Source organism: Cariama cristata, unplaced genomic scaffold (assembly GCF_000690535.1).
Source record: "Cariama cristata isolate BGI_N322 unplaced genomic scaffold, ASM69053v1 scaffold13942, whole genome shotgun sequence".
Lineage (NCBI taxonomy): Eukaryota > Metazoa > Chordata > Aves > Cariamiformes > Cariamidae > Cariama > Cariama cristata.
The window spans coordinates 41,220-56,147 of NW_009603360.1; the positions used below are offsets into that span (position 1 = coordinate 41,220).

Consider the following 14,928-nt stretch of genomic DNA (forward strand, 5'->3'; position numbering starts at 1 on the left):
GTCAGACTCAAGATCAATGTGACTTTTGTATCCAATCCAAAGGTGGTGAAAAATAGAGGCTTTAGGGATGGAGTATAAGACTACTATGTATGTGCCTGTACAGACGCGTGCATAAGTATATAAAAATATATTTTTTATTATAATTCATATTTTTTCAGTTTTTTCTGTTACTGGAAATTAAGTTAGTTATTTTAATATTTCTCAGGTTTCTGCCATGAAGTGTGGTCTCTTGCCAATTTCACCTGAAGCACTTTCTCTAGGGGAAGTAGCTTATCATGACTACCACGGTATTTTAGTGGATGATGAAGAAAAGGTGGTTATTCAGAAAAATTTGGGACCTAAAAGCAAGGTCAGTATTTACATCTAGAATTAAAGAAAAGTATGTTTCTGGGAGTGGGGGAGGTATATTCTTTAATCAAGAGCAAGAAAATACTTGCCTTACCACTGTTAACTTTTTTTGCAATGTCTCTCTAGGTCCTTATTCTCAGAAACCATGGCTTAGTATCAGTTGGAGAGACTGTTGAGGAGGCTTTCTTCTATATTCATAATCTAGTGCTTGCGTGTGAGATTCAAGTAAGAATTTTAGTATGTTATAGAATAATAATTTGATCTGCTATATTAACCTTCAAACAGATTAATAGTTGCACACTTTACTAGTTAAAGTCTTGATCTAAACTAACATGGTGATTTGTGAAATCATTATATTATGCAAGGACATCCAAAACACTGGTTTAACCAGCAATATTCAAATACTGTATTGGAACCATTGATTTGATATATGTTGCCTATTAAAACAGAGATATTTTCAAAGCTTTAAGACAACTGTTATACAAGTATGTTAACTTACTTAGCTTTAAAATGAAGGAGACTTCTTCTGTTTTTTCTGATGTCAATTTTTTGGGGTTTTTTGGTTTTTTTTTCTGCCCTCAAGAAACCTAAATGTGACTTTATTGTTTTTAAGGTACGTACCCTGGCCAGTGCAGGTGGACCTGACAATTTAGTGCTTTTAGATCCTGGAAAGTATAAAGCCAAGTCTCGTTCCCCTGAGTCTCCAGCAGGTGAGGGTACTGTATCCCATCCAAAATGGCAGATTGGCGAACAGGAATTTGAAGCTCTTATGCGAATGCTTGATAATCTGGTAAGGCAGACATTTTTGTCTAATTGTTTCATATGATAATGTATAAAATACCTTAAAAGCTACAATAAAGGACATTAGTAAAGAATGGGCTGCATGTAGTTGGGATAGTTTATGCTGCTGGCAGTCTGTTCTTTCCTAAAGATTAAGGGCCCTCAGAGGAGGAGACAACATGAAAAGCATCACAGAATGCTTCAGGTGTCCTTTGTGCAGATAGCAGATTTACTTCTGTATTCGTAATCTAGTAGTTATCGGTGAGATCAGAGGGTTTCCATGTGTGACTTGGCATCTGCAAATCGGAGTACTGTGGTGCTTGCTACTCTAGTCTGTGTCTGACCCTCTGTTCCCATCACTTCCCAAAATGCATAGACCAGTGTTAACATTTTATCAGGTGCAGACTCCAGCATGATTTGCCTTTGTAAGACTTTTCTGGGACCTAGAAGAGCTCAAAAGGCAGACTTCAAATAAATAAATAAGTCTTCAGATAAAATAGTTTCAGTAAAATCCCATCTGTAATGAATGACCAGCTACCAACATTTGCTGTCCAGCTTTAATGGGAAAGATGATACCTTTCCTGTCAGGAGGCTCCAAGTGGTGACTGTAGGCAGTGGTAATGAACAAATAAAAAAAAAATGCTTATTGTAATAATCAGGCATAGTCTTCTGATTTGTGATTTGATTAATCTTTTGCATTTGTAGGCTTAAGTGTGGTCTTCATGGTCATGTGATGCAGGTGTCCCTGACAGGATCCACACTGATGATGATATCTTAAAACAATTTCCACCACGTCTACTATATAGTAAATAAAAGGTGGTGTTTTTTTCCCCTTAGATCAGTGTCCTAGTGGGAAAAAAAATTTAGGCTACTTCATTAGTAATTTGAATATCTAATGTCTTCATATCAGACAAAGTGATGAGCTATAACCTTAAGTCAACAGAAAAATTCTCATTGATTTTAGTGAGCAATAATGAGACTATTAATGTGGCTGGCTAGGGACAGCCGACTCTCTGCATCACTGACTGGTACCTTTGGTAGATTCAGTTGGATTTCAGTTGCTCTAGGGAATATCAGTTTTATGTTTCTTACTGCAAACAGGAAGCAGGATCACGAAGGAAATAGCACCATGCATGCTAAGAACGTAGGAATAGAAAGGAGCTTTCAGTCATCAAATACAGGCCCTTACTATTCCAAATAGCCACATATTATATTGGATAGTTAAATACAGTAGGCGGTAGATAATTACTCAAGATGCATTTTGATCATTAAAAGATGGAGCAACAGCCAAGATAATGCCTCAGCAGTGCTTACTGCGTGGAAACTCTGCAAAGAAAGCTAAGTCCACATACTCCAGGCCAAAGTTTCTTTACAACTAGCTTTATCTATAAAGAATTTGAGTGCTTTGGGAGGTAGGTTATTCACACTGTTTTTCTTTGAGCCACATTGAAAGTATTTTACTAGCAGAAACTCCTTAGAGAAACTGTTAAATGTCTTTTTTGTATGTTAAATGCTGAGCAAAATATGGAAGAAAGCAGGGGAAAACATGACTAGTGTATTAGGGAAGGTAAAAAGCGAAACAAAATGTAATTCAGAGGAAGTAGAGGAGAAAAACAGTGTAAGTAGAGAATATCAGGGGGAGTAGAGTGTATGGACATAAAAGTGGCATTCTTGAAGCCTTCCGTTGTATATGATATGTTGAATTCTAGATGTTAGAATACAGAAGAGATCTTTTTATCTGCCCTACATTTTGTGTCATACAGATGCTTTTTTTATGTCCTTGATTTAGAATTGTGAGAAACAGTCAATACATTTGATTGCAGAAAAAAAAAAAAAGTGTAAATGTGTAGCTGGAATATGGTACAAAGAAAAGTCAGGATTCTGCATTTGGACTTAAATCCAACTCCAGAGAATTCGATGAAAAATACCAGGAAACACCAGTATACTTCCTGCCCTCCTGCCCCAGGTCAAAAAAAACCTCTTAGCCTCTGAACAAGCTTATATGTAGGAAATTAACATATGTACTTTAAATGCACTCCAAATTCAAACTTAGCTTGCCTTGTTGTAGTTTAATCCTATGCTATTGTTCATAGGAAGAACTGTCAAAAAGAGAGGGCAGGACCGATAATTTAACCAATAGCTATTGCTAAAATGTATAGTTTCATGTATATAGTTATGACAGTCAGTCTTTGTTATTTTGAGTGTTAGAGTAAAATCTTCTCTGAAGTATAACTTATAAAACTTTACTTCAGAAATTTCCTGGAAAAAGTACATTCTTAAGAGTTTTACAGGGCATAAATTTATGATTATACCTTCTGTGCCAATGTGATAGAGCACTAAATTAGATTCCCCAGTAACTTGCTATAACACAGTGAATTGATTAAATACAGGCTGGCAAGTAACTGTCCACTTATTAATGATATAGTATTTATTTGAATGCGTACTTTCATCTTGAAGGGAACCAAAATTTTCATGCATGAGTTCCCCATTTTAAAATAAAGACATCGAGAGGAGATTAGTTTGATAAACAGTTATGACTACTGTGTTGTTTTTAGAAGTGGCTCTGGAACATTTGGCTAGTAAAGTAGTCCAGTCACAAAGAAAATGATTTTTTTTTAAATCTGTCAAACACATAATTACACAAGTGGTAATTTTTTTGCTTGACTGTGAGAAGAGGCAGACCAATAGCACTGCTCTTGATGAACTTCTCTATGACCTCACTGGCTTTTTGCAGGACTACTGTAAATTCTTCATAAAAGTTTGATACAAAGTTGTTGAAGTTTGATCTACCAAAAATGGTGACTCATTTAAATTAGTGGTGCAGAAGTTTATTAGATTGGAAAGAATGCTAATGTAGCCTCATTACAGAGTGTCATCCATCTTTGATGTGTCTTTGTCCACCCTAACTGATGAAGAGCAGGTAAAGAAAAGGCTGTGTTGTAGAATGGTTTTCGCAAATAAGAGTGTCAGTCAAAACAAATTCGGTCGTCTGTTGAAAAAGACATAGAAGACTAATTCTGGTGCTCTTTTTCTTCAGGGTTACAGAACTGGCTATCCGTATCGATGCCCTGCTCTGAGAGAGAAATCTAAAAAGTACAGCGATGTTGAGATTCCAGCTAGTGTCACAGGTTACTCCTTTACTAGTGATGGTGAATCAGGCACTTGCTCCCCCCTCAGACACAGTTTTCAGAAACAGCAGCGAGAGAAGACAAGGTGGCTGAACTCTGGCCGAGGGGATGATGCTTCTGAAGAAGGGCAGAATGGCAGCAGTCCCAAGTCGAAGACTAAGGTGTGGACGAACATTACACACGATCACGTGAAACCCTTGCTGCAGTCTCTCTCGTCCGGTGTCTGCGTGCCAAGCTGTATTACCAACTGCTTGGTCTGTGCCTACCTTACTGTTCATAGTTAGATGATGTAGAGCAACTTGGGGTGGCTGGCACTTAGAGGCTTTGGGAAGAAAAAGATTACTCTCCTAATTCTTTTCTTCTTTCTTATATAAAAAAACTAAATATGTTTTACTAACCACTTAATCTGGGTTTGATTAGATGTGAGCTGTAAAAATTCTCTCTCTTGTTAATCCTTAAAACTGCTTAAGACTTTGGAGTCTCTAGTTTTCTTTTGGCTTTTCAAGCTAATAAGCAAACAGATTGAATCATAGTTTTGACTGAATGGGTTCTGCATTTAAATGGTTTCATTAAGGACATCTGTGTTAGGGAACTACTAATTCTATCTGCATGAAAGCTTTTCAGTTAAAACAAAAATGAAACTAACTCTTCAAAGTACTTTTGTTGAATTATATATATGAAAATTTCTACCCTCTGTTACATATACCAACTTAATTTGCAAGCCATTTGCAACCCTATCTACGTATGAGAAGGTAGAATTGATTTCAGAGTATTTAAGTGTTGGGTTTTTTTCCCCTTAAGCAGTTTTTCTTGTCTAGTTTCTCAGCTCCTCCTCCTCTCCTGTTTACTATGCTTTTGTCTACCCCAAAGCCTCTGAGTGTTCACAACCAGCTGCCTTCTGCATGTAGTGTTGCATGTAAGTAGATGGCCATAAATTTAAAGTCTTTTCTAAAGTATCAGCTGGGTGTGGCATGACTAAAGTGCAGCTCAGGCCATCAGCAGGCACTAATCGATAGATTCTGCAACCGGTGCTTTTTTTGTTTATCAATGCTGCTTACCGTTAAATTTTGCACTCAAAGTTATGTTAATTGAAAAGCAAAAGTATCAAATGCTTTCAAATGGACATCAGTAGCTGTTGGTGCGTAACTGTGGTTTTGATATTTTCTTGGGCATATACAGACCATCTAAACTGTAGGCAGGGATTTGCACGCATACAAGCTTTTGTAATGGTTGACTTAAAGCTGAACTATAGTAGTTCAGTAGTACTTCAGTAGTGTTACTGTGTATAGTAGTAGTATGGTTACAGGTGAGTCTTAAAAAAACAGAACTAGTACTCTTGAAAAGGAAAAAAATACATGTTATTTTTTTCCAGGACACCTCTTCATTCTTATTTACCCCTACAAAACTCTGCTTCACCTTTAAATACAGAGTTCTCTATATTTTGAATACTTTTACGGAATGACAACTCAGGCAATGTGTGTACTAAAATATATAGTGTTAACATGTACAAAGTCCTGAAAAAACAGAGGATCTCTATCTCTGTGATATTTTTGTGGTGTTTTTTTTGGTTTAAGAAATTAATACATACGTATATTGTTTGTACTATCAACATTTTACTAAACTCAACTATAGTTTTGCCTTGATTGGAAGAAAGCTTAAAGCTGTGCATATGTTTGGAGCAGTTTGTGCTTTTCAACCTTAGCTCACAAAGTAGGTAGTATTTTATATTTGAAATTATCAGTGAAAGATTGAAGCAAAATTCCTGCTCAGAAACTAGTCTTGTTTAATGATATACTGAAGCAATAGAAAATTTCATACAATATAACAGGTTTGTGTATTTAATTTTTTTAAATGCTTGTTATTAACCTAAAGAAAAAGTAGCTTGTTATGTTGAGGTTGTTTTTATATATGTTTTGACTAAAAACTATCTTTAATAAAAAGCTGGAGTAGTTTTTATCTGAGAAGATAATCATCAGTGAGTATTTCACAGCTCCATGTTCATTCCATTTTTTACTTTACAGCTGCAAAACATTTTAAAATTCTGTTGCTTTTTGAAGTTTGACAGTTTCTGGCTATCTTATTGTTTCTTGAAGTTACTCAGGAAAAAATGCATAGCATTTGCTCTATAAACAGGTTTGCTTTACTGTTCAGTGCATTTTCTATGCAATAGTGATTGGAAATTAGGACACCGCATATAATAACCATATCAAGATAAAGAGTTAATTGTGCATCAGATTAAACAGAGCTCCATCCTAAGTGCACTGATCAAATAAAGCAACCTTCTATGAAGAACCCATGAAGCGCTTAAAGTTTATGTTTGGGATATTTTTGTAACCTTTTGAGCTATGAGTTATAAAATATTCGACATCACCAAACTGTTCCTCTAGGTTGCTGTGCTGGTACAACTGTTTATTTGTGCAGAAACTAATTCTGGAAACAGAACATTTTGCTGAAGTAGCTTGTTTTAATGCAAAACTTTGGTGATGCCCACTCTTGCTTCACAGTACAGAATCATTTACTAAACCTGGTTAGTGACATCCCATTGCTTTTCATACTTCTGTCATCTTATGCTTTAAGTTTGCTTTGATGTTTGTTGAGTATCGGAGGATTGAATCAATGATCTCTCTGTCTCTGTTGTGCTATTTTGTAAAACACCCAGTGCAGAAAATGAAAATGACAGTAACAGGGTTTTAGAGCTCGTGTCTTAGACCTTGCTGTACTTCTGTTTAGGTAAGGAACAGTGATCTTTTTAAACAAATACAAACTCATTGTGAAATTTCTGATAAAAATGTCCTTAAAAATAAGTAACTGTATCAGAGTTTTCTTACTCCTATTTTAATATGTCTCTTCATAAAGTGAGAAGTAGACGGTTTTTAGAAACATAGAACGCTGCCGTTGTCATTGTGGTCAAGCACACAGAAAAACAGCTTAAAAAACCTTTCAGTCTCTGTAATCTCTGAATTGCACCTAGCTGTCGTAATTGCATCGTTTTGGGTGGAAGTTATTTGCAAATTAACTGGCTCTCTAGTTTTTGTTGTTACTAGCTTGCATTAATAGAATGATTCTGATATTTAGAAATGTATCTGAAGGTACAGTTTATATTACTGAAGAAAGAAGCAACTTAACTAGTCTTCGGAATGAATAGAAGAATACAATCATTGGTTCAGTTCTCTGCTATGTATAATGCATGATCAACTGTTATGTGAATTTGCTGCTCTGAGTGTCCCTAGCCATTACAGCAATTCTGACTGTTCAACTGTTCTTGATATTACAGTGGACTAAAGAGGATGGACATAGAACTGCCACCTCTGCTGTCCCTAACCTGTTTGTTCCATTGAACACCAATCCAAAGGAGGTCCAAGAAATGAGGAACAAGGTTGGTAATAGCAGTGAAATAATTTTTTTTTTTTGATCATGACTATGATTAAGTTGTGTACTTGTAATGAACTAACTTACTTTGCTATACTGAAATTTTGGGTGTTCAGTAACACAGCTCTGGTGTTGTCCTGCCCCTTTATAACTAGATACTGAAACAATTCCTAAATGTTCTGAATTCATCTTGGAAGAAGATGGTATTACTGTCCACTATATGAAGACTTTCTTTGTCTTATATTTTGTTACTGTCAGACCAGTTGCTGGATACCTCTGAAACAGCCACCACTGACTTTATGGTAGCAATTCTGTTCCCTGAGATCATAGTTTTACATTAGTGACCTGTTTTCCTGTTTTGGTTTCACCAGTTGAAATTGTGGGCTAGACAAAGAAGTCTATGGATCTCTCTCCATAGTGTATTTTATTATATTATAATATGCTATGATTGCAGAATTTTTTTTAGGCCTTTGGAACTACATGTTAATCTTTTTGAAATGACAGTTAATTAGCAGTTAATTTTCCAGTCTTCGAATTTCAGATTTTCCTGTCACCTGTCTACCAACAGGAAAGCATTGAATGCATTGGGGTTTTTTCACTTTATTTCTTTTAAAGTATAAAATATGCACTATTATCTTGTTAACTTGTTCTGGATTGTTTTGCTACTTCTAACTGATGGCCATATGGAACATGGGAGTTAGCATTATGTCACAGGAAAGTCTGTGTGCAGGGGTACTAGCAGGAATACTGATTTGTTCTAAAATAGTTTGTATAAGATTGACAGAGCTTTTGCTTTTCCTGACTTGATCCTGTAAAATAATGATCACTTGAAATGTAAAGTCTGGTGAAATTTCGTGGTGTTCGAAACACAAATATTGTTTTATTAGAAACTTGAATGAAGTGACTAAGAGGAAAGAAGTAAAACTTCAAACTTGGTAGTAAGTAGGGTAGTAAACTAGAAACAAGTACAGACGATGCAGGATCTTCATACTTTCTGAAATACCAAGTATTAATAATACCTTGTGTTTGTATACTTGTATGCATGTAGTTTTATATAAATCGGATATCCTTTTTACTTGTAAAGTAGAGGAATTTATGGATGCATGCTTTTTCTTCATTTATTATGGAACAAGAACTAGAAGATTTTAGAAATAAATTTTGAGTCAGTTGTTATGAATTCTTTACTACTGGTTTAAATAGATAATACCTAGATTTAAAGATCCAGTTTCTGGTCCCATCTTCTGTGTGGAAAGAACTTGGAGGTATTTAGGATGCAACAAAAGGGATGTGTTTGAGTACTCTGGAGTGTTAGTTTATACTTAGAAAAATACGTATGCCCTTTTGAGAATATGGTCCTGACTAGATGCAAAAATTGAATGTTGTGCAGTGTTTTACAGTAAATTCTGTAGGAAGATGATTGTGGTTCAATATCGGTGACTAGTGGCTGGTGACAGAAACCTGTAAATGACTGGTCAGGTACAATAGACTTATATAAATACGAACTCTGTGCTTTTCTTCTCTCCTCACTTTTCTTCACAAGCTGGAGTTGTCTGTTACCTGATCTGTAGAGTTTTACCATGAGCCAGTACTGAAAAGCAAAGGACGGTACCTGCTGTGGTACTTACAGGCTAAATTCTGAGAAATGTGAGGAAATGAGTAGGAACCTGAGCACATATCTTCAACTGGTGTTTATAAGCACATCTTTATTTGATGGGCAGGACCCTAGAAATAGACAGTAGTTGCAGCCTGTTGGCAGGTTCGCCCACCCCTTTTTCAAATACTAAAATGTGGTTAAATTTTCTCTGTTGTTCATGTGACTGTATTCTGCTGCTTTACTTTACAGATCCGAGAGCAAAATTTACAAGATATTAAAACTGCGGGCCCTCAATCACAGGTTCTTTCTGGGGTGGTTGTGGACAGGAGTCTTGTACAGGTGAGAGTATAAAATGCCTAAAACTATTAGTTTAAAATTAATCTACCATATCCTCTGCTTTCACCTAATATATCACTATAAAATTATTCTTTAATTGGCAGAGAGTAACTGTTTATAAGGTAAGTCTTAGAGGTAACACCATTGTCCTTGCGAGAGTGCTCAGGGTCAGAAATTTAAGAGGCTTCAGCCGTGTAGCCCAAGCATGTCTGTGGAAGATGCTTCTTGTTTGTTTTTTGGTTTGGTTTTTTTTGTTTGTTTTGGTTTTTTTTTTTTTTCTGAATGTAATGCATGAAATTCAGAAGGCTGATTTATATGGGTTAGATTCTTGTTCAAAACTAGTTGGGCTTCGTGACAAGTTTTTGTTTGTTTGTTTTGCAAGTTTATGTATCTTGAAGTATTAATACCGGGCACAGCAGGCTCACTATTGGGCAGTAGTGTTCCGTGTTAAGTATGTTTTCCATGCTTCATAATATTTTATTTGAAGAGCAGTTTGGGGGAAAAAAAGCTATTATACATCACTAAAACTTAAAATCAGTATATCTGGATATACAAAAGACTTTATCTATGAATTATAGCTGAAAAGTAAAGTGAGAATTAGAGCTATACAGTTATACTGTATAGCTGAGTGACTTTAAAGCTCTATATATCTGAATGCTTTAACTGCCCCAGATCAGTATTTTCTGATATACTTTTAAAAGTTTGGCAAGTCTTACCATGCCCATAGCATTATTCATGTTGGGTGTCATATTGTGTGCATGTCAACTCATTGTCACTTGCAGTTTTATCTGCTGGTTACTGTTTCTTTGCATGTTTTTTTGCAAGCATCATAATGCTTTCGGATGATGTTTTAAAGCCTGGGCTCGGTTTGCTCTGTTTACTCAATTTACTGTTGCAGGATGCTCCCCTCTCAGACTGTACGGAATCTATTGAAGGGCTCGATCTCACAGAGCAGGCCTTTAGTCCCGCTAAATCTCTGTCTGTTAGAAAGGTACTGCCCTGTCATACTGCTCTAAATACTGTTGTTCACCCTTCATTTTACCTCTTCCTTACCCTGACCTTTTCCCTCTGTTAGCTAATGATTTGGCTAGAAAGAAAAAAAAAAGATGGATCTCCAAATTATATATGCGATTATACAAGCAATTACTTTACCATGTTCAAGTATCTTTTAAGGATTTTGATCTTTGTCTTTGTAGAAGCTAGTGAGGAAACACTTTTGATGTTAAGGTGCTGATTAAGTTCTGCATATAGTGGGTTTCTTTGCACGTTATTAGTGTTGAATTACTCTAATTTGAGATCCATTTTGAGTTAGTTCAATCTCAGCCTGATTACATCAGTGTAATTCCAAAGATATCCACATGTTCAGATTGTGTCATTGCTGACAAACACTGTCAACTTTTGATCATATGTTGCTAGACGTCTTGTTTCCTTAAAACTTCCTGCAGTTATCTAGAAGAGTTGCTGAGTAATGTCCCACACTTCCAAAATTGATTGGCTTTCAAACATGTAAGCATGCTTGTGCTTACATAATATGCTTTAAGTACAGAATAAATTTGAGATGTTTATATGGTTGCAGGTGGGCAGTCCTTTGAGGCTGAGTAACCAGGAACAGTTTGCCCATTGAAAACAATCTGTCCTTAGCTATCTTTCTCCTCCAGGTTTTGAAGGAGTTTCTTAGAAGTGATCTAACCTGGAAGCACAGTGTGTAAATAAGCATCAGTGTCTCTTCTGCTCCAGTATTTTACCTAAAAGATTCTTAAATCTTGGTTTAGGTCATGCCTAACATCTCATTATCAGAATAGCTTTCCCATCAAAGACCAGAATACTTTGAATTATAATGTTGCAAATCTCATGACTTTGTAACACTTTCTAATGTAATAAGCTAGTTTGTATTATAGATAGTTGTCTCATACTGAGAATTTGATAACGATGTTTTTCAGAGTACAGTTTGTTCTATCCATATTCTGAAAGGAAAAACAATAAAACTCTGTTTCCAGATTTAAGATGAAAGATAAAACAAAGCCAAATTCTTCCAGGCAGTGCATGCCTTTTATTCTCTGCTAAATGATACCTTCAAAGTGAAAAATTATTTTTATGATAGTCATCCATTGGTTATCACAGCACAGGCGGTTTCTTTCATCACTGATGTGCAAGATATCTTTCAAGTATAATTTTTGAATAATGGCATCATCTTTCTATAAAAATAGTCAAATATTTAAAGTGCATTTTTGTAGATGTCAAGGAGCCAACAAAAGGTCTATTGGTTATATGATTTTGCCTAGTAGTATAGTGTTAGGGTTTAGATGTCCAAATGGTGTGTTTCCTTTTTGTGGTGTCATGCAAGTGCTTTCCTTCTGAAATACTGTGTAAAAGTAGATCACAATGTTAATTACAGCAGGATTGGCCTATTTTATAATCTTTATTATCTTAATATGCATTGTGACCTGAATGCTTAATAATTTCCTGTTGAGGGGGGAGGGAAACCAACCAAAAAACTCCAAAACAAACAAAAACCCAACAACAAAAAAAACCTGCAAAAACCCCAATGAACTAAACAACAACAACAAAACCCCACCAGGGAAATTTTCTAGAAAGTTTGACAAAAATCAGTCTGGTGTTGTGGAACAAAGGAAGTGTAAGCAATCTTATGATGCCCACATAAACCTCACATGAAACTTTGAATGAAACTTCGGGGAGACCCGTACATCAAGGACTTAATGACTTTTAGTACCAGATAACTACAAGTTCTCAGTTTGCAAATTCTTTGATGCTCAATTACAGTTAAAGTAAAAAGTTCCCTCTGATTGCAGTAATGCTTAAAATGTATTATGTTTTCAGTTAACATTGAGATTTATATCAAATACTAATGCACACTGTTTTGGATGAAAAAATCCTGTTTGTGTACAGTATGCATGTAATGCTTTGAATCTTCTGTGCCTCTGGCTGCAGTAGTAAATACTCCATTTTGCCTTGTCACTTGCTTTTGCCCATGTTCTGAGAAGTCCTGGCCATGTTGCAACACAAGCTCCTTGTGCATCATGTAACTTTATTTGTGTTATAGACTTGGTTAACCAAACTTCTGCTGCAGTCTTGGCTGAATGATAGAGTGTGGTTATTTTTACCAATGACCATTCTGCAATCTGATTTTTTAAAAAAAAATAAATTCACATGAATTTTCAAGAATTGTAAGTAGAAGGAGAATCACCCATTTTGTGTCTCTTCCTTTAGAATGGAAATTCTGTGGCATTGTTTTTCATGAAGAGCCTCTCAGTTTGGCCCCAGAGGTGGCACTGTGTTTTAATGGCGACTTCTACGTGAACAGTGCTTTAAGAGTCTTGGGTTTTTTGGATAAAGGCACTGCATTAATGTCAAATTGTGTTAAAAGCAATTGTTTATTTTAGACAATTATTATGAACCTGCTGTCTGAGAGAAAAAAATGGCACGCATAGGGTGTCAGTTTTGCTCACATCTGTCCCTGAGAACAAGATGAAGTGCTTGCCTGTTAAATGATGGTCACCTCATAGTAGTTTTGAACTTTTCTCTGAAAGGAACATTTGGTGGAGAAGTTGCAGAATGACTTGATAATCTAAAATTTCCTTGTAGGATATGTGAGGTCCAAGTTTAGTATGAAGGTATATTGTGTATCATTAGCTATAAATTACTTTCCATTTGTTGGATCTTTGTGGGAGAGTATGCCCCATCAAAATTCTCAGGAGTGAAAATACATTCTGTTCATGAACGTAACTTATCCATTATTTCTTGCAGTGAAGAAAATGCTGTTGATATTCAGGTGCTTACACATGCAATCAAACTTCAAATAGTCATCAAAATAGTACTAGAATCATCATCAAAATAATACTAGTATCAGCATAATCCAGACAAAATCAATAGAACACTAGTTTTTTGCATGTCATCCTGTGTTGAAACAGAGTGCCACTCTTTTATATGAGGATTTATTCCCTCTTTACAGGGTCTGTAATACCGGAAGCAACTCCAGACCAATTTTCTTGTTGAATTTTTCTGAACGTTCATAGGAATCTCCAAATGGCACAGACAGGTTGATAGCTGTGCAAAGTCTTGCCTATTTTAGAATGACATTTAACAATCTAAAATACATCCTGTACTGTCTCTTTAGTCCTTTATACTCGTTTTCCTTCTGTCCCATGTTACTGTCTTCATTTGGTGTTGTATATTTTTATTTCAGTTCTTGGAAAGCTGCTCTGTGGCCTATTCTGTGAAGCAATGCATCTCTACTTCTTTGATTTGTACATGTTTTAGAGTAATCATGTTGCAGAGCTTACTAACATACTACTATAATTTATTTTTCCCCATAGAATCAGTACCTCCACCATTATAATTTTCATTAGTGACCTTTGGACTGCTTCCATATTATTGATACTGAGCAAAACCAGATGTTTAATCTGGAAGCAGTTTTTAGCAGATCAAAAGTTTCTTTTTCTGGTGTCTCGTGTAACTTCTCTGCTTTTACATTCCAAAAAACACAAGTGCTTTTTCTTTGTAATACATAATCTTATTGTTGTTGCCTCTGATCTTTTTCAGTATTATTTCTCTTGGGTCAAAGATACTCAGCTAGTACAAATGATGTTTGCATTGATTGTGCGTGTGGTTTTTGCGTGTGTGGTTTTGGTGTGGTTTGTTTTTTTGGGTTTTTTTTGGTTTTTTAAATTTAGTAAATGTGAGAAGCTTGGTGTGCTGCTTTTATTCCCAGTAGTTAACAAAGGTACTCTCTTAAGGAGGAGAACAGATAATGCCAGTGCACTAGTAATCTTGCTGCAGACTGCGTGTCTTGCTGTTTGTCATTATTAAATCAATAGGCATTCTGTAAAATTTTGTTTCATGTGAAAGTTGTTCTACCTGGTCATTTTGGATTTAACTTGCAGACAGGATTCAAAGATTCTTAAACGTTCCAGGGATAGCACTGTTCACTGTATGTCTTGTTCCTCTGTTAGCTTTTGTAATCCTAGAAAACTCTAGAAGCCTGCCTGAGATCAGTGCTTTACATGCCCCTGCTACTTATTGCTGAGTTTCAGTTAAAACTACATACTTAGTTTGAAGGGTGAGCAGAGAGAGAGGGAAATATAAAATTGCCATGGGCACCAATTTTCTGCCATCATTAAAAGCTGGGACCTGTAGTTTTGGGGGTGCGTTACATTTTCTACAAACCGATTAGGCCTTGTACAAAGGTTGATGTTTTTGTGACTTTTTTTATGCATTATCCTGTAAGAAAAGCCACGACTATCAAATCAGAAGTTTTCTGGTATTAAGACAGCCAGTGCTTAATGGAAATAGTTGAGAAAAGGCTTTTGACGTTCTACTGACATTCTGCATCTGAGACAAGAGTTCCTCTTGTTT

General features: G+C 35.8%; 1 protein-coding gene across 5 annotated transcripts in view; it reads left to right on the forward strand.

Annotated features, from left to right (window-relative positions):
• Positions 1–14,928, forward strand: part of ADD1 (adducin 1 (alpha)) — a 32,576-nt gene that overhangs the window by 8,793 nt on the left and 8,855 nt on the right. For 2 of the 5 annotated variants that reach the window (XM_009695152.1, XM_009695155.1), the window contains exons 6-11: positions 206–349; positions 475–573; positions 962–1,138; positions 4,166–4,510; positions 7,531–7,632; positions 9,469–9,558. In XM_009695152.1, coding sequence (XP_009693454.1) covers positions 206–349; positions 475–573; positions 962–1,138; positions 4,166–4,510; positions 7,531–7,632; positions 9,469–9,558 — 957 coding nt within the window. Of the gene's footprint in view, positions 1–205; positions 350–474; positions 574–961; positions 1,139–4,165; positions 4,511–7,530; positions 7,633–9,468; positions 9,559–10,453; positions 10,547–14,928 lie in introns of all 5 variants that reach the window. The other 3 variants (XM_009695153.1, XM_009695157.1, XM_009695156.1) reach the window with 2 other exon arrangements.